The sequence below is a fragment of the Anomalospiza imberbis genome, chromosome 26 (genome assembly GCF_031753505.1).
Source record: "Anomalospiza imberbis isolate Cuckoo-Finch-1a 21T00152 chromosome 26, ASM3175350v1, whole genome shotgun sequence".
Taxonomy (NCBI): Eukaryota; Metazoa; Chordata; class Aves; order Passeriformes; family Viduidae; genus Anomalospiza; species Anomalospiza imberbis.
Genome location: NC_089706.1, coordinates 1,702,166 through 1,727,621, shown reverse-complemented (window position 1 = coordinate 1,727,621; position 25,456 = coordinate 1,702,166). Strand labels below are relative to the sequence as shown.

Genomic DNA, 25,456 nt, shown 5'->3' with positions numbered 1-25,456 from the left:
AGCTTTGTGTTCTGCTGGGCTGTCTGTGCAGCTCCGGGTTGCTCGGGGAGGCTGCCCGGAGGGACTCGGCTGCTGTGCATGCCTCACGCCTGCGCAGGGGCCGGGCAAAGCCCCAGACACGGAGTGAGGGGGAGAAGCACCCTGTGGCCGAAGCTGTTCTGCCCTGCAGTGCTGTGAGCTCTTGATAGGCAAATGTGTCTCTTCCTATCAAACCACTTGTGAATGTGCTGTTTTCACAGCAATGGCTTGTATGTGGGTCTTGTTTTTCCTTGTCAGGACATGACCTCTTGCCAAGCTGTAGAAGGCCCTTGCTTGGTCTCTCTGATGGAACCATCCCCATTTTTCCATCCCGCATCCTCAGCATTGTAATAACGTTGATAGTCTGTCCTCAGCCGTAGGTAGTGCTGCCCACACCTCGTGTACAATGCCGTGTATTTATTGCTTCTGTAACTCTCTAAGCCATGCCTCCCTCACCATTCCCTGCTGTCTGGCTTCATGCTATGTTTCCATTTAATTTGCAGACTGAGAAAGGCAGTGCTTTGCACGAAGCTGCTTTGTTTGGCAAGACAGATGTGGTACAAATATTGCTGGCTGCAGGTGAGAGAATGTTCCCCCTTTGAAGCACTAATGTGGTGATCCCTTCACCCAGAGCTTGAGGAAATCCCGTTCTAGTGTAGTAGGTTTCTCCATCCAGCTGTCAGAGCTCCTTGGAGCAGGATATAGGAGAGATTGGCTCTTGGAGTTTGGCTTTAGATTTGTCTCTAGAGTGCCTTTTAGCTCCCCCCAGTGCTGATCACAAATGTGACTTGATGAAATACACGAGCCTGCACACAGTTAGACAATATTCTTGCTTTTGCCCTCTGTACCCCTGTGGCCACAGGTATTGATGTGAACATAAAGGATAACAGAGGCCTGACTGCTCTGGACATTGTGAGGGAGCTTCCTTCCCAGAAAAGCCAGCACATAGCAGCTCTCATTGAAGGTGGGTAATGCAGCTCTGCCTCTGGGGAGGAGGGGAAAGTTTGGGGTGCTGATTCTGCCAGGGCAGGTACAGGATGTGCTTTTCTAGACCTGGAGAGTGCTGAAATCAAAGCAGTTTCAGGCTGTGTTGGAAGAATCGGTGCTGAAACACTGGGGTGAGCTTCTCCAGACCAAATGTTTGGAGGAGGACTTGGGGGGATTTAGGAGGATTAGCCCTTTGCTGAGAGAGTGTGGCGTGACTTTTATAGTTTAAATGGGCTTAATTGAGCTTTGTTTAGCTCACTTTAGAAGTTAATTAAAATTAAGGATAGCCTAAAATCTGCTTGCAGAATGCAAAGTAACAGCTTTAGAAATGGTTCTGGTGTAACTCCCCTTTACGTGTCTGTGTGGGCAAATCGCTGTCCACAGATCTCACATCCTGCTCCTCGCCTCATTGTGAGGCTTGGGCATGGAATTTGCAGATGAGGTTTACAGAAAAGGCCTTGATTACTTGTGTTTTATAAAGGAGCTTGGTCCATTGTGTCTGTCCAAATTCGGGAATGAAATGTGACATCTTGGCTAAATTCATACCTTGTAATTACACTGTCTGCATTTCCTCTCAGCTGTGGGGAGGATCAGAAGCATTTGGAGCTGGGGTGTGTTATTCATGCTGAGCATTTGGGAGCTTTGCAGGTTCAAAGCACTTCTCAGACTTTTAACTAAGCTGTGCTTGTGAGGCTGGAATGTTTGAGCTTTATTCTGAAACTGAAGACGAAGATGGGCTTTAAAACTGAAGGTGTTGCAGATAAAGGCTGTTAGTTTTCCCCATGAGGGAGCTGCTGTTGGATGTTACATCAGCTGAATGTTTCTGGCTTTGCCTGTGGTTGGGGGCTGCAGCTGGAATTGGTTTCTCTTGTTATGACTCTGTTCAGTGATGGAGTTTCTGTCTACAACACGAATTTGCTCTGTGACTCTGTGTCCGTGCATCAGCTTTGCAGCTTTTTGATTAAAGACTCTGAAAGTTCAAAGGACCATCCCTACCCTTGTGCCTGTGATTAAAGAGGCTGCCTGCTTCTATTCTGGGATCTCAGCTGCAAGTTTTAATAATGGTTTTGTTTTTTTTTTTTTTTTGGACACTTAATAAGCTGACAGTTGGCCTTCCACCCATGAGGGAGGAAGCGCCATGTGCTGAAGGGGACAGAAAGCCAGATTGACGTGAGCTGACCCTGTCCCCCAACCCCCTTGCAGATTACACCATTGGGAAGAAAAGTGCCAAAGCTGTGGAGAAATCTGCTCCAGCCCCGCTCGCTCCAGCCACCGATCCCTCGGGCCGGACATCTCAGGGTGGGCATCACCAGCATTCCTCTCCCTGCCAGCACCGAGGTCAGGAGATCCAGGGACAGTCACATCTCTCTTTTCCCCGCACAGGTGACGTGGACAAAGCTGTCACAGAGCTGATCATCGATTTCGATGTGAACCCCGAAGAGGAGAGCCCCTATGAAGCTTTGTACAACGCCACGTCCTGCCACTCCCTGGACAGCCTGGCCAGCGGGAGGTCGTCCGACCGGGAATCTGTGAATAAAGAAGCTGAACCGAGTGGCCTCAAAGCAGCTGGAGTCAGGCCTGTACGTAGCTCACCCCTGCTTGCCCTGGAGGTGCAGGGGGCTGACCTGCAGGGTCATGTTTTGCAGCAGGCTGCTCAAGCTTGAGGAAATCTTTAAATCCTTTCCTGACATTGATGAGAGCAGGCAGGTGTCTCTCCTTCCCTACCCTGTTCCCAGGGGTTGCCTAAAAGCAACCTCTTCTTCATTTCACCTTGTGTTGCATCCTTCTGTTTTCTGGCAGTGAATCTTGGTCTGTCAGGAGATTACGTTTTGCAGAAGGGCTGACTTCTTGTCCTGAAAAAAGTTCTGGAAGCTTGTGTGGAGCATCTTCTCATGCCTCATTGCTTTACCACAGCTACGGCTCTCAGGAAATTATCTGTAATAACCTGTTGCAAACTAGTTGGCAGTGGAAGGGGTTTTTTTTTTTTTGTGTATTACTTGCAGAGCTCTGTAGAGGGTACTCCAGGCTTTACAAAGCCACACAGAGCTCTACTGGAACTGTCCCCAGAGAAGTCTTCCTCACCTTCTGTCAGCTGCATCTGCTGCCCTGGTAGCAATCAGCAGGAAGGCTGCTGTGGGGCAGATGGGACACGGGCCCTGCAGTGCTGGGTCAGCTTCAGGCTCTGTGTTCTGGTTGGTTTTCCAAAGCCTGCTCTGTGGAGGCGTTTTTGGACAAAAGGCAGAGCAGCAGTGAACAATTAAACTGCTGGGGGCACAGTAACCATGGTTCCCCTCTGTGCAAAGAGGTGCAGCCTTTGGCTTGTGCTGAGAGCAAGCAGAATAGAAATGAGACACAAGCTTTGGATGATGGACATTTGGGCCAGATCTCTCTGGTGTGCAGTACCAGGCAGTCCTGTTACTGATCAGATCTTGTCGTTGTCCTGTGCTGATGGTGTCTGGTGTGAAATGAGCTCAGTTCTGTCACAAGTAAGGAGAGATGAGAGCTGAACTGCAGTGAAAAGAGAGCAGGAAGAGGGATGTGCTCCAGTAGCTGGCTGGAGTTTGAGCAGTGCAGCTCTGCTGCTCCCTTTGCCATTAGATGGAGCTGTGGCTGGGCAGGAGGTGGCCCCAGGACCAGGCAGCAGCTCCAGCTGCCCAGTTGCAATCCCGGGATATTGGAGGAGAGCAGTGCAGCATAGTTTCTTGATCCCTAGAGTTTTTCACTATAAAAGGTGCCTCTGGCATCAGTTTCACTAAGCCACAAGCCCTTCTGATCAGCTCATTGCTCACTGCCCTGTGTAATGCTGTGGAGATGCTGGTTTGGGTCCGAGTGAGACCAGATCGGTGTCCTGAGGAGGAGGAAAGGCAGCAGCCATTGCCCAGCTCTGTGCTGTTAGGGCTGAACTTCTCCTCCACCCCTCCGCCCAGATTAATTTGAAGAGGTCCTTGCTGCATCCACAGCAGTGGGGACATAGAGCTGGTGGGGGCAGAAGGGATGAGCTGACAGTGTCTGTCTCACCTGCAGAGAGAACGTCCTCCCCCACCAGCCAAGCCCCCGCCTGATGAAGAGGAGGAGCAGAATGTGGAGAAGAAGGCAGGCCACAGTGCTCCCTGTGAGGTACATGGGGCTTGCTCTGGGGTGTTTCATGGGAGAGTGGTTTGAAGGCCAGTTTTAATAGTTTGGGAGGAGCCAAGGGTGCTGTTACCTCCTGTGCTTGTTGGCCTGTGAATGTGAAGTATTCCCTCACTCAGCATTGCTGCTGTCCCTTACCATGGGAACTTCCTTTGTCCGGTTCTTCCAGGGCACCTCAGAGTTGACCTTCAGCCTTACTTTCCTATTCTTGGCTGAGAATTCCCTTAGGAAGAGATTTTTCTGACCCATGTTGCGATGTGGACCATTGCCCACTAGTAATGATCCCACCACAGGCATCTTCAGTTGGACTGAAACACAGAGGGGCTGTGAGTTCCTGCTTCCTCTGAGCTCCCAGCTGTGGAGGAGCTGCATGAGCTTGTGGGTCCCACTGACATGAGCAGGGATCAGGGGCTTGAATTCAGCTGAGGATCTGGCCCAGCATGTGTTAAAGCTGCCTTCTGCAGGGGTCAGTGCATGTGAGCTCCTTTCTGATGGAACTCAAGCTCTCCCATTTCATATTGTTGCTGCTGGGTCTTCCTGTTGCTCATCTTATTCACTTGCCTGTGAACCTCGGATGTAAGGAATCTCCTTACATCGGGGAGACACGGCTGTGGGAAACCACAAGTGTGCCTTGGCAACTTCTGCTGACACCCAGGAAAACCTTCAAAGCAAATCCAAATCCTGTGGATTTCTGTGCTCTCCCAAAGGCAGTGGGTTGTGTGTGAAGCTCGTGGAGCGTGTGCCACCTCTGCTGTCAGAGCAGGCTCTGGTTCTGCAGGTGCTTTCTTTGAGTGTGCTAATCTGCTGGAGCTCTGCAAAGGCATAAATGAGCTGTGTTTTCTGGAGAGTGTCAAATCCACATGAGACACGGGTGAACGTGACCTGCTGTAGTAGAACTGACTGCAGAGAGCGAGTAAACTCCGAGCTGTGTGTGAACAGAGAAACTGGGATGTGACACTGTGGACTGATCAAGTGCAGGGGTGGTAGCCAGTCCTGTGCCCGGCTCTGGCAGAGGAGAGCTGGGCAGCAGGTCATGGAGTAATTGGGAAGCAGAACTTGTTTATGACAATAAACACGTGGGAGGGAAATGTGCCCTGACCATTCCTGCTGAGCTTTCTTGCCATGTTTAATTACCAAACACCTGCTGTGTTGTCCTGCCTTTAATGGCTTTGGAAGCACAATCCATTAAAGGGAATCTTGCTGGCAAATGGCAAGATTGTGAAAAGAGTGACTCGCTGGGGAGACCTTGATTTGTGACCAACTTCAGTGACAAAACTTACAGGCAGCATGTGGCTGCCTGGAAATGACCTTTTGGACATACTGATGAGGAGTTCGGGGCAGATCCTTTTACTTTGCTTGTTCCTCCTGGCCTGCTCTGCTTTTCTGACTCTTGCCCATCTTTTATCACCTCAGAGCTTGCTCTGCCTGGGCCAGGCAGGTGTGCACATGCTCCAGGAATGCTGTAAACATTCTGCTGCAGCATCCCAATCTGCCACCCTCTAGCCCTACTCTCCCACTGGAGCCAGGACACTTAGTCACTGAGTATCCTGGGGTTGGGCCAAACTCTAGTTCTCCAAAGTAGTCTTTTTATTCCTTGCCAAGCTGGGGCTATCAGTCAAAACAGATGAGCATAAACAAGAACCTTCACTTTCATCACGGAAAAGCATTGGTACAAACAGGCAAAGGAGCTGATTGTTTGGAGGTGCTTGAGTGGTGCCTTTCACTATCTGCAGAAACCTTCTGGATTTGGAGCTGAGTAAGAGTCTGCACTGTCAAATTAAACTTCAGTTCCAGTTGTTTACTGCTTGTCTCCGGAAGGGAAGTGCAGATCAAGGACAAGGCGCCACGTTGGCTCCAGAGTTTGGTCTGCAGCTCTGGGGAGGCAGAAAAGAGGAAGAGATGAGTTACCCTTTAAAAAGTCTTTCAAAGTCCTCTGCTGTGGATTAAGTACACCTTAAAGAGCATCTTCATTATTCACAGCATCTTATTTTTGGGCTTTGCTAGCAATAAACATTTATACATGCAAACAACACATTTGAAGAACTAAAAGCTGAATTGGGAGAAAGCTTTACTTGGTGGTGTTGCTCCTGGTCATAAAGCCCACAGAGCAAGCAGGGTTCTCCAGCAATGGTCTTCATTTTGAGTGAATTTGAACCTGGAACACTGTTTAGAGCTTGTAAGGATGAGAGCTAGAGAAAACCAAGTGTCACCAGGCCTGTGAAAGTTCACAGAGTAGAAGCTGGGAACTGTGTACTGCTGGAGAGCTTCTGCCTTTGGTGCATTTAAAGAGGACAGCACAGAAATCATCATCCACAGGAATGTCAGGAGAGCACCAGAGCCTGGCTGAAGGTCCAGGCTGCTGCTGTGCTAACAGGCTGCTGCTGGGCAGGATTTTTACAAGATCACTGGCAAGAACCTCTTACCTGCTGTTCTGGTCTGACGGTTTTGTGGCACCATCTGGTCAGAATTTTTCCCTAATTTGCTCATTATGAGCTCCTTCACCTGGAAAGGAGCAGGTCTGCCTGGCAGCTCCTGCTCAAAGCAGGTAGAATAAATAAATATTTCCCATGCTGGACATGGCCCATTTCCTCCCATTGGGAAAGTCACATTAAAAGCCAGGTGGGTTCATGCAGAACAGCACATGGATGTCAGAATCCTCTGTGCTGCTGACTCTTGGGTGCCTCTCCAAGACTTCTTTAAGCTTCCAGAGCTCCTGGCTGGGTTGCAGTCAGGCAGGCACCAGTTTGTCCTTGGAGCAGCTCTGGTGCTTTCACTTTGGGGAGAAGCAGGAGGTGGGCTGTGCTCTGCTGGTGAGGCAGTAGCAGGTCCAGGGGTCTGAGCAGTAGGAGCCCTCGCTGGGGGCACATTTTGTTCAGACCTGTTGTTCCTTGTCCTGGCAGCAGGTAGGGATTGTTTGCTTTCTGCCTTGGGTTTGTCCCACTGCGGTTGGGGATAGTCACACGTGGGGTCACAGAGTGGTTTGGGCTGGAAGGGACCTTAAAAATCATCCAGTCCCAAGCCCTTGCCATGGCCTGGGACACCTTCCACTCCACCAGCTTGCTCCAAGCCCTGTCCATCCTGGCCTTGAATGCTTCCAGGGCATTCGCAATTTTCTCTCACTCCATGCCCCTTTACAGCTCTCTTGGAGCCCCTTAGGGTGCGGTGCATTCCTGGGTCTTGTTGAGCTCCTGGGACAGGGTTGCATCAACTTGCCAGGATCTGGCCAGGAGATGGTGCTGAAAGGCAGCCAACTGTGCTGGCAGGGTGCCCTGGTGGCCAGTGTAGCCCCTTCAGCAATGGGATGGCACACGAGGGTATCCAGTGCCCGTCATCCTTGGCATTGATGCAGACCAGCACGTGGGAGTGCAGCACGACTTGTCTGGATCCTGCACCAAAACCTCATCCCTGCACATGGCTGGTGGCTTTCCAGAACAGCTCAGGGAGAGTCTGCCAGAGTTACAAACCAGCTCTAAGCAGAGGCTTTGGGGGATTTAAATGAGCACAATCACTGCTGCACATCCTGAAGTAAAACTGAGTTCATACAGTGCTGCCTGAGGACTCTTTAGTTCTGAATATGCCATACATCCTGAGGTCAGAAATGCAGATGTGAGATGCCTGAGAGGGTGGCAGGGATTTGGGCTTTTGTTCTTTTCGGCCCTGTCCTAATAGGGCCGGCAGCTAAAAAGTGAATGACTGTGCAAATTCCAATAGCAACAGTGAGTCTGAGATGGGATGAACAGGAATAACGGTCTCAGCTCTTTTCCCCCTCCAGGCTGTCTGCAGCCCTTGCACAGTTGGTCAGTGCTGGAAAGCTGTCAGCAGCCTGAAATACTAAAAATTAAAGGGGTTTGGGTGGGGTTTTTTTGAGTGGTTTAAAAAAACCCAAAGGGGAGTATTACATTTTGGCTCACGCTCCGCAGTGAAGGTGTTGCCTCTGCCAATTCTTTGCTTAACCCGTGGCATAGAGGCTGTGGGATTTATGCTGGGACAAAGCATTGCTTTGCAGAGCACCACATTGTGCTGTTCTTCATTAGGCCTCTGCTGCCCGGGGGAAAAGCAGGGGAAGTGGAGCTGAGGAAGAGGAACACCCCTACGAGCTGTTGCTTACAGCAGAAACTAAAAAGCCGGTTGCAGTGGACAGGAAAACAAAAGGTGAGTGACCATCCAAAAAGCAGAGCTGTTTGCTTGCATGTGCTTCAGGAAGACATGGGGGCAGAGGGCAAGTGGAACAATGAAAGTCTCTGCTGGGTGGGGGCTGCAGGGTGATTGTTGTGTTTCCTGGTAATCTCTCTGTAAAGGAGAGCTCTGAGTGTTCCTGTACAGAGTGTACACGGAGGAAGGGCAGCTCCGCTGTAGGACAGTTCAGAGATTGCAAGGATCTGCTCTGTGACCTCAGAAATGCCCAAATCTCATGCCTAGCCAAGCAGAGGCTGAGAGGCTGGAGGCTGCGCCTCTGCCAGGGAAGATGAGCAACATGAGTGTTCCAGTGAGCCGTGTTCTCCATCCAGCTGGCGCTGCAGGTTTCTGCTATCCTGCTGTAAAATCAACATCCTGCTCTATGTTAGAGCTAATTTGAGATGGAAACTAACAGAGGAGGAAAACAAAAATGTGTAGAGCAAGAGCTAGAACTGTCTGAGAGCATGGGGAACACAGGTTGATATTGAGGCAGTTTCTTCTCGCCGTGAAGGACCTTTGAGCTTTACAAAGCATCTGGGAACACCTTGTCTCTTGTGTTTGGCTGTTGTTGGCTTTTTGGCTTTCCTTCAACAATAACAACAAAAGATTTGTTTAGAGGGAAAAGATTTCCGCTTTATTCAGAAGTCCTGAGCAGGAATTTGGGTGGATTTAGTTTGGATTCTCACACTGGGACCCCTCTCCCTCTGAGGATGGACAGGGCTAACAAGGACTTGAGGTGATGCCTCATTGACTGCTTTGTCAGACCTGCAGCTTTTTTCCCCCTCCTTGCAGCATGATAAGCTATCATTGCTCGGGTCCTGCTGCTCTCCTGGCTGCTCCAGGGTGGCACAAGAGGTCATTGTGTTCCCAACAGCACTTTCCAAAGCCCCTCACTGCCAGAGGCAAGTTTTGAGAGCTTTTTAGGTTGGTGCTTTGCAGTCTGGGCCAGGAACAGTCCTTGGGCAACAGCCACTGAGCAAGGGCTTTCAGGCTTTCATCAGTGGGCAGCTATTGCTGGTTATTCAGGCATGAGCTATTCCACTCCTTCCCCTGACTGCTGTGTCCAGGCTTGATTGGTAAGAGTGGAGGTATGTCCTAATTATGTGTCAGCTTAAAATAAAACCTCAGAGTAACGCAGGTGCCTGTTCTTGATGCAGATCTCTTCCCCTGAACGCCTGAAGACAGGAGAGGTTGCAGGAAGATCTTTATGGATCCTTTTATGGATCCAGAGCAGAGTCCCATCTTTTGATGTACAGTTGGAAAGATCAAAGCTGTGACTTCATGGTTTGCACTCCATGGAAAGTGTTGGTAACAAGCCTGGAGCTCTTCCCACTGTTACAGTGGGGGAAATCCAAGGATGCACTTGAGGTTTTCCTCATCTTCCCTGACTTTCCCATTCTATAAATGCAGTCAGCACTGTGGCTGATGGTGGGGGGGGGAGAATATAAATTTAAGGAGTGGCAGAATTAAGCAAGAGTTGAGGGAGAGACCGAAGCCTTGCTTGGGGTGTTGGAGAATTTTCCCACCTCTAGGTCAGAAGAGTCCTGGAGCATCAAAGGCAGCAGCTCAATCCCAAAACACAGAACAGGCTGAAGCATGGCTTTGAACTGCTTCTTGGCTCTCAGTCTGAGGGTCTGGCCTTCTGGATGAGTTCTGGAGCAGCCTTTGGTCAGGAGAGGAGGGCTTGGGCTCTTGTGGCTGTTGAAAGGGCGTTTCAGGGCAGCAGAAAGGCTGAATTTCAGGCATGTGGGTTTAATGGTGCCTTTCATCTGTGATAGCTGCCTTTGTTCCTCTGGCTGCCAGTTGTCCTGTGTCCAGCCAGCAGATGAATGTGGCATTATCCACTGGCTTTGGTGGCCTTTGTGTGTGTTAGAGCAGCTCGCTGTCACATGCTGGAGCGCTGGGAGAAGTTGGCCTCATGTTTTGGGCAGAGTATCAGAAGTGGTTTAAACCAAATGCTCTCCCATCCACTTTGGTGTGCAGTCACATGCGTGAAGTCAGGGCACTCAGGCCCTGTAACTGGGTGTGAAAATAAGGCAGAAGAGGAGGAATGTGTGTGGAGTGACCAGGAGGAGGCTTCTCAGCTCCTGCCTCCAGAGAGACCTAATGGAGGGTGAAAAGACTTGAGTTTTGACCTGTTTGGCTTCTCAGGAGTCACACCCAGGTGTTGTCAGCAGTGACCAGCTGCAGGTAGGACTGACTTGGTGCCTTCTGGTAGTTATTACAAACTGGTATTTGTTGAGGTTGTTCTGTGCTGCTTCCATAGGAGGTCCAGCTTGAAGTCCCCACTTTGCTCTTCCTCCTGTTGGAGATTTTTTTTGTGGTTATACTGGTTCAGCCAGCACAGTGCTGCTAACAAGAGAGCTGGAATGAGCCAGCAATAAAGTCAGAACACGCTGCAGAGAGATTGAAAGAAACTCTTTTCTGAGATCCAGAATATGGCTGCTGAAACAGCAGGGTGGACAGTGCTGTGGGTGTTCTGTGGGGACACTTGGTTATTGCAGGCAAAGGTTTGGGGACAGCTCTTGGCTTGCTGTGAGATGAAGGACAATAGAAACTCACAGCCTACATGTCCTCGCGTGGTGTTATCGTGGACAGAGGACAGACCTCTGTCCCATATCCCGGGCCCAAGCCTGTGTTTCTGCTGTCACGGTGTTGTGCAGAATCACATTAATGATCTCTCTAAGCAGGGCAGTGTCTCATTGCCCTTTCTGCAGAGGGGAGTACAGAAGAGCACAAATTCAGGTGGATGAACTCTGTCTGGAATGACTGAGCTTGGTGAGGTTACACAGGACTGTGCCATCCTCAGCTGGGCTCCACTGGCTGGTAGCTGGCTGTGGAATGGGCCTGTGTTTCAGTTCTGTTGTAGGTGAAGGATATTTTTGCACCCCTCAAGGGCAGCTGCTTCCTCTGGTCTTCTGTTTCATAAGAGGGAGATTGGCCTGCTCCTCACTTGACAAATTCTGGCATGATGTAACACGGGCAGCCTTTTCCACGTGCAGATCAGAGGCTGCTCTGTGCTCTCACTAATTTTAAGGTTGGGGAGCTTGAGCAGGCAGCAGCTGCAGGAGCAGCTTCATTCTCCTAATCCAGAGTTGTGAGACAAATCCTGCTGTTGATATAGAGGGAAAGAAATCCAGTGGAGAGAGGGTGGTTACAGCTTAGCATGGAGTGGTTAGGGAAGTGCTTCATATCTGGAGTCCTCAGGCTGCTGGCAGGGAAACTCATATTGGAGTTCTCCCTGGGATGCAGACAGTCTGCACCCAGGAAGGGCTCCTGATCCCAGGAAGGGCTCCTGATCCCAGGAAGGGTTGGGAGCAGCCTCTCCTGTGGGTGAGACCTGCATCAGGCTGTGGTTGAAAAAGGCAGGATGTGTCAAATGATCTGTGCTGGAGGGTAAAATCAGTGAAGGGAGTGAAATCCATGAAGGGAGCTGGGCAGAAGTCCTTGTGCTAGGGACCCTTTCTGAGTGTAACTCACATGAAACCAGAGGAGGATGATTCTTTCAGATCCCCTAAAAGGAGAGGCCTGGAGAGCCCTGCATGTTCCTGCTCCATACACCTCAGTGACAAAAAGACTGAGATGACTTTCTACATTTGTTCTTCTGTCTGCAGCTTTTAGGACAGGCTCTGAACTGTCTCCTTCAAGATGTTACTCACAATTTCTGAGCAAGTGCTGTTGCCCTTGCTCCATTCCTTCCTTGCCTGGCAGCTGCCCCGTGTTTCAGAGTCCCTCTTCAGCTTGCAGATGAGTGGGTGGCTGGGATTCCTGTCCAACAGGAGCCCTTTTGTGAGGTGCTGGAGCTGGATTTGGAGCACTTTGTTCTGGCTGGACTCAAGTGTTACAGCACGTGGCACAAACTTTGGCCAGCCGCCTCTCTGCTTTCAGCAGAAATGTCAGTAAAGGTTCTGCTGGGGCATGGAGGAAATGGTTTCCAAGGAAGGGAAGAGGTTGGGAAGAAAAACTGCAAAAGTTTGTCTTTCCCCACAGGTTTATGTGACTGTCCCATCACTCCTATCTTGCTCACCTCTCCGTGGCTTTGTATTAGTACCAGTCTGTCCTGTGAATGCAGCACATCTGATCTCCTCTGAGGTTTGTCCTCTGAGGTTTCTCTCCAGCATTGGAGATTCAGAGCTTTATGCAAAGTAACTGGCTTTAGTCTGGCCTTATAATCTGGGGTGCTGCTGCTGATCCTCTCAGCCAGCACTGGGACCTGCCTCCCCCTTGGCAGCTCCAGTCACAGAACTGGTGGTTTATGTGCCTGTGCAAGAGAGTCAACAACTACTTCACTGTCCTGGAATCTCTAACTCATAGGATCCAGGATGAGATAATCCCTCGCATCACTTGATCCCAGTGAGGGCTGTGGCTGCTCCTGGCCTTCCTGTGCCTGCGAGAGGGACTCACCATGCTCATCAGGCATGGGGTACCTGGGACCCCCAGACAAAGCAAATGACTAATTCAGCCCTTGACTGCCCAGTTCTGGTATGAGGACAGACCACAAAGCCCAATGGGTATTGGTGTTTGAAAATCCCCTGGTGAAGCATGGTGCTGGAATGGTGCTGGGAGCTGAGCTGGGCTCTCTGCTGCTGCTAACAGGCTACTTTTAGTTAGAGCAGAACTCACTGTTTTGCTCACGGAAAGGAGCGTTCCTTTGCCTTGGCTTCCCAGAGCTGCTGTCTGCAAAGCAAGCGATTTCCTCTTCAGATCCAAACATCCTCCCTGCACTTCAGAGCCTCATTATCGGAGCATTTCGCTATATTGTTCCCTTGCAGCATCAATTTTTAGTCCTCAGACTGAAGAGTTTTCTTTAGCACAAATGGAAGCAGTTAAAATTCACAAGCAATGCTGAGAGGGTGAAGGAATCCTAGGAAACCAAAGTTAGACTTGTTGGCTTGACAAAGTTTTGCTTCTGCAGTTGAAATGCTCATTCAGCTGTGACGAAGGTGAGTGCGTGTGTGTGTGTGTGTGTGCACGCTCAGCACTTGGGATCAGTCAATTCTTCATGGTTTATGCAGGACCCTGGTACCTGATATTAAGGTTGCTGGGGCAGGAGAAGCTGGGAACCAGTGTCACGTTTCTGGGGCAGCCGGTGCTCCACCAGCTCTGACCACTCTGTGCTCAGCTCATTGCAAAAGAGACTTTTTCCTCAAGCTTTTTGTCTTGCATAAACTGTTTATTTCTCTCCCCTGAGCAGGGAGGAGAGGTTAAACTCAGAAGCCACTAGGGAGGGAAGCAGTGGGTTTTTTTGGGAGCGGATTTTGGAACTCGCAGGTCGATTGCAGTCCAGGCGTTTTCCCACCCTGCAGCCCGTGCCAAGAGCCGGGCGCGCGGCTCTAAATAACGCTTTGGCCTTTGTGGAAACGGATCAGATGTTCCAGGAGCCTCCGTCTCTGCTGCTCCCACCTCGCTTGCTCTCTCTGCAGGATATAGTTAGCACTTCTCCTGGCCTTATATAGCAAGGCCTGATAGTTAGTGTTAACAGGAATAAAAAACACGGAGAGCTGCCAGATTGCGTAAATCGGGCCAGTGTTTGGAATTTCATAAATGCCACGACTTAGGGTACAAGTTGAGCACGCGGAACAATACGGAACTGTTCTCTCTTTAGATCTCTCCCTCCCTTTCTGAAGGAGAGCAGGGAGAGAGCTGGAATTTTGCTGCTGCTTCTTCCATGTTTTTAATTTCCCCCCTCCTCTCTGCTTTCATCCCCTTGAAGACCACAGGAGGAGCAGCGGCGGCCGCAGCCAGGACTCTGCTGAGAGCCAGGACATCCAGGTGCCAGAGCAGTTTTCAGGGTTGCTCCACGGCTCTTCTCCAATCTGTGAAATAAGTGAGGACCCTTTCAGGCTCGCTTCCTCCGCGGAGAAGGGGGACACGGAAGCCACGAGCCACCCCGCTGCTATGCAGCTGGAGGATGCCGAGCTAGCCTCGTCGGGACCAGCACGGAGCAGCTCCCCGGACCCCACGCAGACGGCGGTGTACGCCACGGTGCAGCACGTCAGCCGGGCGGATCCCGCAGCCGTGGTCACGCCCCACGTGCCGCAGCACCCCGGCGGTGCTGAGCCAGAGGGGGACAGAGCTGTGGGCAGAGCCCACCCGGGCAGCAAGCCCAAAGCCGAGCTCAAACTCAGCCGCAGCTTGTCCAAGTCGGACTCTGACCTGCTGACCTGCTCCCCGACGGAGGACGATGCCATGGGGAGCCGGAGCGAATCGCTCTCCAACTGCAGCACCGGGAAGAAGCGGCTGGAGAAGTCCCCATCCTTCGCTTCGGAGTGGGATGAGGTAAGGCTGAGCTTGCTAAAGAGCCTCTGTGCCAGGAATGACTGTGCAGCAGGAGCTCCCCTCTGCCATGCTGCCCTCAGGGGTCCTGGGTGGGTTCCATTGCTTCAGCTAACTCTCACAAGGCATTAACAGGCATATGCTCACTTGGGAGCCTGCAAGGTGTTAAATGCCAAAAGATAAAGTTCATTGGAGTGAGGGAGTAGCAGAATTGCAAGCAGCTTCAAAGTTTTTTGCTCAAATACAGGGCTTGGTTTCTTTTAGGCAAGCCAGATATGTTTTCACATCCCCAAAATGAGAAAGACTTGATAACAATGCCCTTCGCCAGCCTTTCTCCTGATTTCCTCCTTCCAGCTCTTCCCTGTTGACTACCCCATGTCTTGGAAGTGTTGTGTTGCTGGGTCCCTGCTGCTGGGGAGTGTGAGCAGTGCCCAGGGGTTCATGGGGATGGGAGGAAGACAGTAATTAGGCTGGTTTGTGTACTTGATAGCTCCTGCTCTCCTCCTCACACGCTTATTTCAGCGGCTGGTTAGCAGTCACTTTATTATCATATCGGACGCCCACGGACAGTTAAATATTTCATGCTCAGAAAGTTGGCCCTGGAGAGCCACTGGGGCAAGATTAAGTGTCCCTCTGAAATTCAGCACCGCAGCATTACTGAAACATTCTTTGGGGATGATTCTGTGCTGGGAGAACTGGGGCTGCAGAAGAGATAAGCTCGGATGAACCACTCTTTGTACTCTGAAAAGGAACCAAAACCCCTGGCGTGGTGCTGGGGGTGTGGAGCCACGTGTGCCGGGCGTGGAAGCCCGGGGGAGGGTTGTGCCCCTGCACTGGCTGATGCTCAGCTGCCTCTCCAACCCTGACTCGGAGAGAAAATTATCATCTGGGGAAGAGGGAGGTATTTAGAGATGCTAAACGCAACGTGAGAACCCATCCCTCAGTCCGTTCTCTCCCTCCCCCTCACTCCCTGCCGGGTCTCAGGGTTGCCAAATAGATATTTTCCTCTGCAGCTGCTTGGGCTGGAGAGGCTTCGCTGTTAATTGCCCAGGTCAGTTATACCATGGCTTAGGGAAAGGCTCTGCAGCTGAAGGTTCTTTGGAAGGGCTGGATAATTCCCTGTGCTTTTATCTGAGCTGTTTGCAGCAGACACTGAAAGGGCAGAAGCCTTTTGGCACGACTGCATTGGTAGCAGAGGTCAAGTGCTGGGCTGCCTGCACTGCCTCTGCTTCCTCTGCTCAGATGAACCCTCAGAGCTGCTTCCTCCTGCCTGTAAACAAATCCCTCATTTCCCCTGAGGCAGCCGGACAAGCCCCAGGAGAGGAATCTGCTTTTCCTTCCTCTCTTGTTCAGGTGAGGAAATCACAAAAAGAATGTGAAAAATTCGCATCTGTCTGCAACGGGGCAGGTCTCACTTTTTTTAAAAGTCTGGCTGGTCATAATGGCAACAGTGAGATTTAAACATAAATGTAATTCTGTGGTTGTGTGTTGAATTAGTTCTCTGGATGGGATAATGCAGCTGCTCAGAATTGGATGCAACTTGCAGCCTCTGCACTTACCAGGGCAATATAAACCTTGTTGAGTCACCCCCGTTAGCAATGGTTTGGCTTTCCCTCTGTGCTGAGGGGAAACAATGGCAGATTTATATTATTCTGTTAATTTTAATGGCCTTTACACAGGTGACTGAGGAGGGAAGTGACCCATGTGCAGCTCTCTGTGGCTCCCAGCTGTACCCAGCAAGCTGAGGACTCTGCCTGCTGGCCTGGCCAGCAGTAGGTGTGTTTGTGCAGGGCACAGGGCCTTGGGGAGGGATCTGTGGTGTCCCGGGACAGATGAGATCTGCAGCAGAGCCTGAGCTGACCCTGCTCGGGGCTGTGGAGGCTGACTGGGGCAGCAGAAAATCTGCTGCTTGTGAGCAAAGGGTCACGTCCTTGCCCTGGCCGAGCGCTGCCAATGCCCTTTGTTGGAAGTGGAAGGTGGTGCTGGCTTTGCCAAAAGGGTGGGATGGGGAAGGAATGATTCACTTGGCAAAGCTCGTCCCTGTTCCCAGTTGCAGCTCCCCTGCTCCAAGGAGCTGGCCCAGAGTGTTGCTTTGTGCTCTGTGCTGTCCAGGAGCCCGTTCAGCCCATGTCCCCTCTGCTCCCTGCTGGGACTGGGGATGCACACGTGGTGCCCCTGCAGCTGCTGTCAGGTGGGACTTCTGTGTGAGCAAGGCAGAGAAACTCTTACATCCAACATCCACGTGTTGCCCGGGCAGGTGAGGAGGGAAAATGCTCAGTCCTGCTCTGGTGGGAAGCAGGGTGGGGGCAAAGAGGCATGTGAGGGGACAGAGCTCTCAATCAGCATGAGTATTTGAATCCTTCCAAACCTGTCTGTGGGCTGAAGTGATGGATTTGCTTCTCATGAACATTGAGCGGGCAGGGATGAGTGGGGCAGCAGCAGCTCACAGGGGGTTTGGTACAGAACAACCTGAGTTTGCATCTCTGAGGGAGGGGGGCTCTGGCCCCCAGCCCCTCTGCCAGCCCCCCTTTCAGGGCAGATTGACCCGCTTCTGCTCTGCCTTCCTGCTCTGTAGAGCAGCTCCAGACCTGCCCTTCAGCCTGGTTCATGATCCAGGCTCTGAACAGGGATGTCTGCAGTCAAGGCCTGGGGCTGCTCTTCTGCCTCGTAGGTGCTGGTAAGAAAAACGATCTGTTAAATGATCAGGGGCAAAGAACGAGGAAGGCTGCTGGGAATTAGCCTCAGACCTGGCTCCTGACATCCCTTAAAATCCCCTGACATCCTCGACTTCCAGCTGCCTGCTGCCATCTGTTCCAATGCTGAATTTGAATTTTGGAGGTTCCGGTACCCATCTCACAAAATGAGGCTGTAGTTCTGTATTGTGACCTAAGTCCTTCTAGGAAGAGATTAAACATCCTTCCAAAAAAAATTTAGGGAACTGAATAAAACATGCACATCACTTTAGGTTTTTTTAGAAAAAAGGAGGTGCACAGTCCACCACTTTTGGTGTTTTTTTTTTCTCCCAAGTGAATTAGTTGAAGAACTAATGAATATTCTGTAGCTAATTATGGCACTGGACATTCATCTCTGATGACTAACTGCAGTGGTGCTCCATGTCTCCTGTGAAAGGAATGCTTTGCATCTGCAGTAACCATGGATGTGGTGCTTCACCGGTTCCTCACCCGTTTTAGGGCTGTTGATGTCCCCTAAGGATGGATGCCAGGAGCAGATGGCACATCTGTGGTGCCTTCCACCTCAGGCTTGGAGCTGGGAAGCAACTTGGTGGAGGTTGTGGCTGCTGTGGGTGGGTGCCTTTAAGTCTTGTCTGGACTGTTGGGTGCTGCAGTACCCTGTGGAATCAGTGTCTTAATTACAGGCTCACTGTGGAGGATTAACAACATTTGCATTGAAATGTGAAACTTTCTGGAAGGCTTTTGATGCAAAACCTGCCACTGCCTTAAAACACCTAGGAGTTGAAATTCAGAGCTGCCAGCCAGCACCGTTGAAAGAAAATGCAAATATTCCCCTTGTTACTCAGGAAGAGCTGCTGGTTTTGTGCCTCAGGAAGAGCTGCTGGTTTTGTGCACGGTGTAAAAAAGCTCAGGCATCAGCCTCTGCCTCCTGAAATGTTTCATTTATTCTCTTGGTTCAGGTGTTCAAATCTCAGCTTGCCCTGGGTTTGGCTGGTGGGACCAGGCAGGGTGGCTTGAATTGTCCCCAGGTGTCCCTTACCCTCAGCTTCAGTTTCCCCTTTGCCTGAAATAATTGTAATTCACTTTTGTCTAGGGCAGAAGCAGTAGTGGGGACAGTATTTTTGGTCTTGATTCTGCTAAACAAGCATGGCCAGCAGGGTCTTAATCAGCTTAATTATTGGGCTGATTATTCTATTGTCTCCAGATCCCAATGTTTCCTCCTGTTTTTCCTGTGCTAAGGTCAGGAATTCTTACATCATCCCTCATGTCCAATCTCTTCTCTTTGCCCCCAGTGGTGAGATTTCCTCCAGCCTGATGAACTTTTTGAAGTGAAAGCTTTTGTGTTTCCACCATTTTTAAATCTGCTGCAAAGGCCCAGCCTGTTGGAATTGTGAGCCAATGTGGAACTAAGCCAATCCAAGCCAGTGTAAGACAATTTTCTGGTTTTACAGGAAGAACTGTGTGCTGAGAGGCCAATGTAAAGACCAGGCATGCTTTGTTCCAGCAGCAAGGGTTGGACACAACAGGGGTGATATTTGCCAGTGCAGCAGCTCCATCCACCTGTGTGTGTTTCTGGGAGCTTCTCAAGTGTGTGAACTCGATATTTGTGAATCAGAAGCTTTTGATTCTTGTGTGAATGATCCGTGCTCTGACGGAGGTTTTGGTTATGTAACAACCTTGTGATCACTGGCATTTTGGGGACATTTTTGTTTTCAGGAACAGAAATGTCCAGCCGCAGTGTCCTTACTAAATCCAGTCCTTCATTATGTTCTCTTCTGCTTTAGGTCTCATCTTCCAGCACTTCTGAAGCTTTTATTAAAAAAAAAAGTCTTTAAATCTCTCCAGGCTGGAGCAGCTTCACTGTTCTGTCCCACAGACCAGAGGCAGCCTCGCTTGTGAGCCTTATGTTGCTTTGGGGTCTGTGTTAGGATGCAGGAATATGGAAAGACATTGAATTGATTCAAGGCTTTCTGGGGGGGTTGCCTTTTTTATTGTGACTCAGAGTAGCCTTTGTGCAGTTGTTTCCTTGCTGTGGGCAGATGTGTTGCTACATTTGGCCATTTTCTTTATCATGTCAGTGTTGGATTTTACTGTTTGTCAAAACAACGTTGATATTTGGAGGGCTGTGATGCTGCAGATCTATCACACACTGTTGTGAAACTCAAGTTTATACCGTAAGTTCCTTTTGGTACGTGTTTGGATTTGTAACTTTGGGATTTGTACAAAAACACAGGCTGGAGAGTGGCATGAAGCAACAGGCCCTGGTCCCCATCCAAATGCATTTCTCAGAGACCATATTAAGCCAGAAAATGTGTTTGCCTTTATCACTGGTGAACAGTTGCAGAATGATTTGAAATAAATTCAGCAAGTCCCTATGCTGTGTGGAAGGCTGCTGGGGGAGGATGGAGCACAGCAACTCTGGGTTCAAGTGCTCAAATGTGCCGTGAACAACTGGCTGGTGCAGTTTAGCTTTGAATTAATAAATGGAGCGTTATGTTTCCCAGGCCTCTGGTGTTTGTTATGCTGAGTTCATACAGGCTGGTGTCTTTTGGAGACATGGAATATATTGAGCAGTGAAATATAAGCCATGTGTGCCATGGGATAGCAATGGGAGAACAGAAGCTGAAGCATCATAAACTGAACCAGAAGTGGTTTATGCGCTGTCACCAACCTAAAAATGAGATTCATGGCCCAAATCCAAATTTTGCAGATTTGCAAACCTGTATTAAGGAGGTCTGTACCTGTATCATCCCAGATCCCACTCTTGCTCCATCCCTTTCAGACATGCTGGTGGATGCTGCAATCCTGCCATCATTCTGCTCCAGGATATATCCCAGCTGAGTCTGAGCAGCCTCCCTTCCTCCTTCAGGGGTGCAGTGTCAGTCAGTGATGTGAGGTTTGCTGTGGTATCTGTACATTTCATTACATGGAAATGTCAGTGATTCTGTGCTGCCCCAGCATCATCTGTCGACCTCAGGTACCCACAGTTCTCCCCTGAAGTTCGGAGCAGACCTGCTGGGCTGTGAGGGGGCTGCTCACATCCTCACTGGAGGGTTTGCTGTGCTCAGAGGGGTTTGGAACGGTAGAAGCAGCTTGTTTGGGAGTTGTTTTTTTTTTTTTATAGTTTGAAACCAAATCTGCCCCATCCCCCAGCTGTTAAAGCTTGGAAATAATGAAGTCTTAACTCCTGACACTCTCCTGGAATTGCAGAAATTTAAAAGACTGATAACCTTTCCACCCAACTTTGTAAGTAGCTTTTGAGACTGAAATCTGCTGCTGGAGCTGCTCTTGTCTGCTGAGCCTGAGCCCCGGGCAGGTTTGTACAGTAGGTTATGAACCCTCAGTAATAAGGATTTATAATGGGAATCCTGCTATATTCTTAATTATATTCCTGCTGCAGGGTGTCATTATAGTGCACTAATGCCCTCCATATGGCAGATAGTGTGGGCTTGGTTCTGTGTGGTTTTATTTAATTACAAACCTTTATTTGAGTAACTTCACTGCCCTGAGTCTGAGGCCTGTGCAGGTGCACTGCAGCTCCTCTTCCTGGTGCTCAGGAATCACTGGTGATTTTTAAGCTGCCAGTTTGGGAAGGGGCCACAAAGGAAGCAGAAGACATCGACCTACACAAGGTAGAGAGGCCCTTGCACAAGGTGCCCAGAGAAGCTGTGGCTGCCCCATCCCTGGAAGTGTCCCAGGCCAGGTTGGACAAGGCTTGGAGCACCCTGGGATAGTGGAAGGTGTCCCTGCCCATGGCAGTGAGTGGGACTGGATGAGCTTTAAGGTCTCTTCCAGCCCAAAGTGTTTGAGGATTCTGTGATTTTAGTTCTCTCAGGGTGACCTTGCTGTGCCCTTGCCAGTCTCTGATGCTGCGTGCAGAGACTGAGAACAAACTTCTGTGTTTGCACTGATGGTGACTGTAAGGTGAGGTTTTATGAAGCCCCTTTCAGAAAGCTCCAGGAGCATCAAGGTGCCTCCAAGACCGGGTGAGTGTCACCCTGGCAGAGTAGAGTGATGGTCAGTCTGGTGGTGTCCAAATGAGGCTCCTGCCCCGTGCGTGGGCAGACAGCCTGTGCTGTGTGAAGCTCTTTATTCTGGGGACAAGAGCACTGGGGGTGGTTTAATGGCCCTCAGTCTCTCAATGGATTCGTTGGCTTCAAACTTCAGCAGCGGCTGGGGAAGAAAAGCTGGAGAGATGGGTATGGACACCATGGCTTGGCATCCACCAGGGCAGGATGTGGAATGGGGCAGGCTGTGGAGCAGAGCCTCTGCAGGGCACTGTGCCCCTGGGGACAGGGGGGTCACTGCCCTCTACACAGGTACCTGTCCACCTCTGTGTCCCTGCTGCTCCTGCAGGCTGGGATCAGAGGAGACATCCTGCATCCTGCCCATGCCAGAAGCCATTGGCTGCTCCTGCCATGAGCACTGTGAGGTGGGGAATTACTGTGCAGGGCTCTGGTGTGGAAATGCCTCCTGTCCTGCAGCAGGACAGACCTCGGCATGCCACGAGGCTGGCTTGGCCTCGCTGGCCTTCTGCAAACAAATGCCTCTTCCTCTGTTAGCAGAACCCTGCTCGGGATGGTTTGTTTTGAGTCAGGTTCTGTTTTGGAGTCACTGGCCAGTTGCTATGTTCCCATGGCCGCCTGCCTGCCTGGAAGAGCTCGCCCTGGCCGGACTCTCGGCCGCACCCAGCTCCTTTTTTTGGGGCGTTTGTATCTTTCACCAAATGTAGGCAAATGTGAAAATGAATCCAAGAGCTCCAATCCTGGTAACTGCTCCACAGCTCCTTCCAGACACATTCCTGCTATGGGGTTAATGAGGGACACTCTCCTGTCCTTGCAGACTTTCCTTTTCCCAGAGTGCTTCAGCTGTGCAGGAGTTTCTCCTTCCTTGGTGGGGTTTGAGGGCTCCCTGGCTCACCCTCACTGTCCCACATGGAGCCAGATGCCCCTCTGCATTAGGGATAACAGATATGGTTGTATTAATTTAGAACGCAGAAGCATTTTATGGTTTTGTTTCTGTGGCTGTAAAACAAATAAACCATAAAATCCCCACCCCGAACTGACCCCACAGCACAACCAGAGATGGGCACTTGGTGCTTCAGTGGAAAAGTACAGGTTAAGCCAAAACAAATCAGAACTGCGTGTTCGGGCTACAACTAAGTCTGAGCTGCAGTGCTATATTTAAACATGGTATTTTTGTATTTTAATAATTAACCAGTGGGAAAGAACAGCCTAAAGAACTGTAGCTTAGGCTATTTTCAAGGTATCCTCTCTTCAGCCCCACGTCCATGCTGGAGTGCAGCTGAGGAAAGGCTGCACAGGATAGGGATGCTCTGAAGCAATGGTTCCCTCTCCAGGTTTGTCCTTCCCCTCATACTTCTCTTTGCAGCCTCCTAACAGTTAAATCAAGCTGGTCAGCCATAAACCCACGTTTGAAGTGGTGTCTGAGTCTGTTTGAGGTGTTTGCTTCTCGTGGAGAGCCGAGGGCAGGGCAGGATTTCCCTCTGCATTAGTGGAAATAGCTGGGACTGTGCCTAACTGTGAGCGGCACTTGGCAAAGGAGAGCTGGAAAGGTAATCCTCTGCCACGTGATTGTTTCATTTCCATTCAGTTTTATATAGCACAAAGGCAATTCCCTGCTTTTGAGGAAAAGGTCGTGGGTGCTTCAGTGCTTCAGAGACACCTGCAAGTCCTCAAGGCAGTGTTGGGACTGCAGAGCTGGCAGTGCTGGGGGCTGAGCCTGGACAGCATCAAGTCTCTCTCAGATTAGGAGAGGGCAGCACGATGGAAACAAAGGAACTTGGCCTCAGAGTTAATTTGCAATTTGAATCCAGCTAGAGATTTCCAGACAAGGTACAAGAGCAGCTCCAGCTCAGAGATGTACCTTGTCCTGAAAGTGACGGACACCAATCTGCAAAGTTTAACGTCCTTAAACTTCTGGAGGTTGAACTGAATTGACCTCAAGATCCAAATTGTGCAGCAATTGCTCAGGGTTACAGCAGTGCCTGTCCATGGAAGGGAGTAGAAGTGCCAGGACCCTTGGTGTTCCTGGGAATGGGGCTGGTTCTGCACCATCCCTGTGTTTCCCTCCAGTCCTGCATGGCCATAATGTCCTGATGGTACTTGAGGGCACTGTGAAATTCAAAGGTTTTGCTGGAGAGCATTTGCAGCTTTGGGAGTCGAAACCATCTGCTTTGGTGGTTCTTGTTGGAATGAATCCAGCAGACCTCAGGTGTCTCCCAGCAGCTCCAGCAAAGGTCACATTCAAGTCCTGGTTCCATCCAGGGGCCAAGGAGCAAAGAATGCTTTTGCCTTAGGACAGGATCCATGTGTCCACTGACTCCAAACCCCTCCTAACTGGAGTTTCTTTTTAGATCATACTTCCCTTTTCTGCTGTATGTGTTGGGATTCTGCTTGTTTTCAAATCTCCCAGTAAATGGGTGTTAATTGTATTTCAAGCCCAGTGGAGGTGCTCATCCTCTAGTTCAGAGATACCTTAACATCCTTTCCTGGATTTCTTCAGCTGTCACGTGGGAGGTGAAATCCCGAGCTGCTTTTACATTTTCCTGAAGCCTTATTAATCATGCAACACATGTTTTTTTTTTTTTTTTTATTTCCAGATTGAAAAGATCATGAGTTCCATCGGTGAAGGCATTGACTTTTCCCAGGAGCAGCACAGGATCTCAGGTAGTGTACCCAGCATGTGTCTGTCTGTCCTGGCTGTGCTCTGCACACTAACAAGGTGCTGGCTCCTGTGTGTGGGTGTCTTTAACCTGCTTTGGCTCTGGGAGGGAGAGGAATGTTCTGGCCCAAGATGACCAGACCTGGTTTTCCACATGATGCTGAATGCTGCTGGCAGCAATTTTAATTCTACACTCCTTGGGAAGATTCCTTTAATTTTACAGAATGCAGCTGCAGGATTTTCCTCCCAGCTCTTTCCGTGAGGGCAGCAGCTGTGCTGAGCAGGGCTGGATGGTGCCAGTGGTGGGTCAGTGTGGGTGCCATGGTGGCCATGCCCTTTGCATGTGGCTAATCTGCCAGGTGCCTTGGGGAGGGTGATCCTGGGCATTTCTAAGTGCACCTGCAGGTACCCACTGAACAAGGCTCTTGGACAGCCCTTAAAATGTGAATTCTCTTTTCTGCCTTTGAGTGGTGAGCAAAAGCAGAACTCAGGCTTGCTGGAGAGCTGCCACCACGGGGGATTCTGTCCTTTCAAATCCTTCACCTTTGTTCTGCTGCAGCAGAACAGCTCTGACTCTGGATGGGCAGCAGCTCCTCCTGATGAGATGCTAATACCGATCCGCACACGCAGCTCACACAGGCTGTCACAGAGCTCACCTCATATCCATTTGTCACTCAGGTTTTTGCTTAGGTGAGGAGGAACCCACTGTTCCCAGTGGGAGTTTAGCCTGATTCAGGCTCTGCATTCCAGGATCAGATGTCTTTGCAGAGGAGTTGAAGCTCTGTGTGGGTTTGCTCCCTGCTCCCCAATCTGTGATGGATTGATAGCACCAGGGAAAGGTCTGACACGGAGGGGAGAGGGAGAGCCAGGGCTCCTGCAGAGCTGTGCAGGGAGCACTCAGCAAGGTGGACACCCTGGAGCAGCCCTGCTGCACAGGAGCTGCCCCGTCCCAGAGCCAGGGGTTTTCCCATGGGCTGTGCTCTGTCACACTCTGGGATCCCTCCTGCGCAGCCTCATCCTCTCTGTGCTGTGGGGCTTGAGAAGAGCCTCGCAGCTTTGGGAATGCACTCATCATTCCAGCTCTGCCCACTGGTTCCCCCTCTGCCAGCTGCAGGCCTCTCAAAGGCAGGATTCCCAGAATGTGGAGCATAAGGGGAAGGATGAAGCTGAGAAATAGGAGTTTGTTTCAGCCAGAAGTTGTGATCAGGATCTTGCCAGGGGGCACAAGTACTGTGATTATTCTGTTCTTGTATCATCCTTGTAACACACAAATATCAGGTGTATTTGGGGCATCTTAGTTTTCAGCCTGGGATGTTTTAGGTGTCTGTTCTCTTTTTAAAGGAAACTCCTCCATTCCCTCCCTCCAAATACTTCCCTCTCTTCATTTTGTCATGACTTGAAAGGGTTTTGTAAACAGAAAACCTGCGCTTGGTATCACTGTAGGTTTCCCTTTTGAAAGCAGAAATGTATTTACAAGTGCATGCAAGGCT

General features: G+C 50.4%; 1 protein-coding gene across 9 annotated transcripts in view; it reads left to right on the top strand.

Moving 5' to 3' along the window:
* The window catches only part of ANKS1A (ankyrin repeat and sterile alpha motif domain containing 1A), a 74,474-nt gene that overhangs the window by 23,918 nt on the left and 25,100 nt on the right, over positions 1 to 25,456 (top strand). For 8 of the 9 annotated variants that reach the window (XM_068173345.1, XM_068173344.1, XM_068173343.1 and 5 more), the window contains 8 exons: positions 522 to 597; positions 881 to 982; positions 2,209 to 2,304; positions 2,389 to 2,585; positions 4,030 to 4,122; positions 8,172 to 8,289; positions 14,027 to 14,592; positions 23,905 to 23,971. In XM_068173345.1, the coding sequence (XP_068029446.1) occupies positions 522 to 597; positions 881 to 982; positions 2,209 to 2,304; positions 2,389 to 2,585; positions 4,030 to 4,122; positions 8,172 to 8,289; positions 14,027 to 14,592; positions 23,905 to 23,971 (1,315 nt within the window). The remainder of the gene's footprint in view (positions 1 to 521; positions 598 to 880; positions 983 to 2,208; positions 2,305 to 2,388; positions 2,586 to 4,029; positions 4,123 to 8,171; positions 8,290 to 14,026; positions 14,593 to 23,904; positions 23,972 to 25,456) is intronic. The other variant, XM_068173341.1, reaches the window with a different exon arrangement.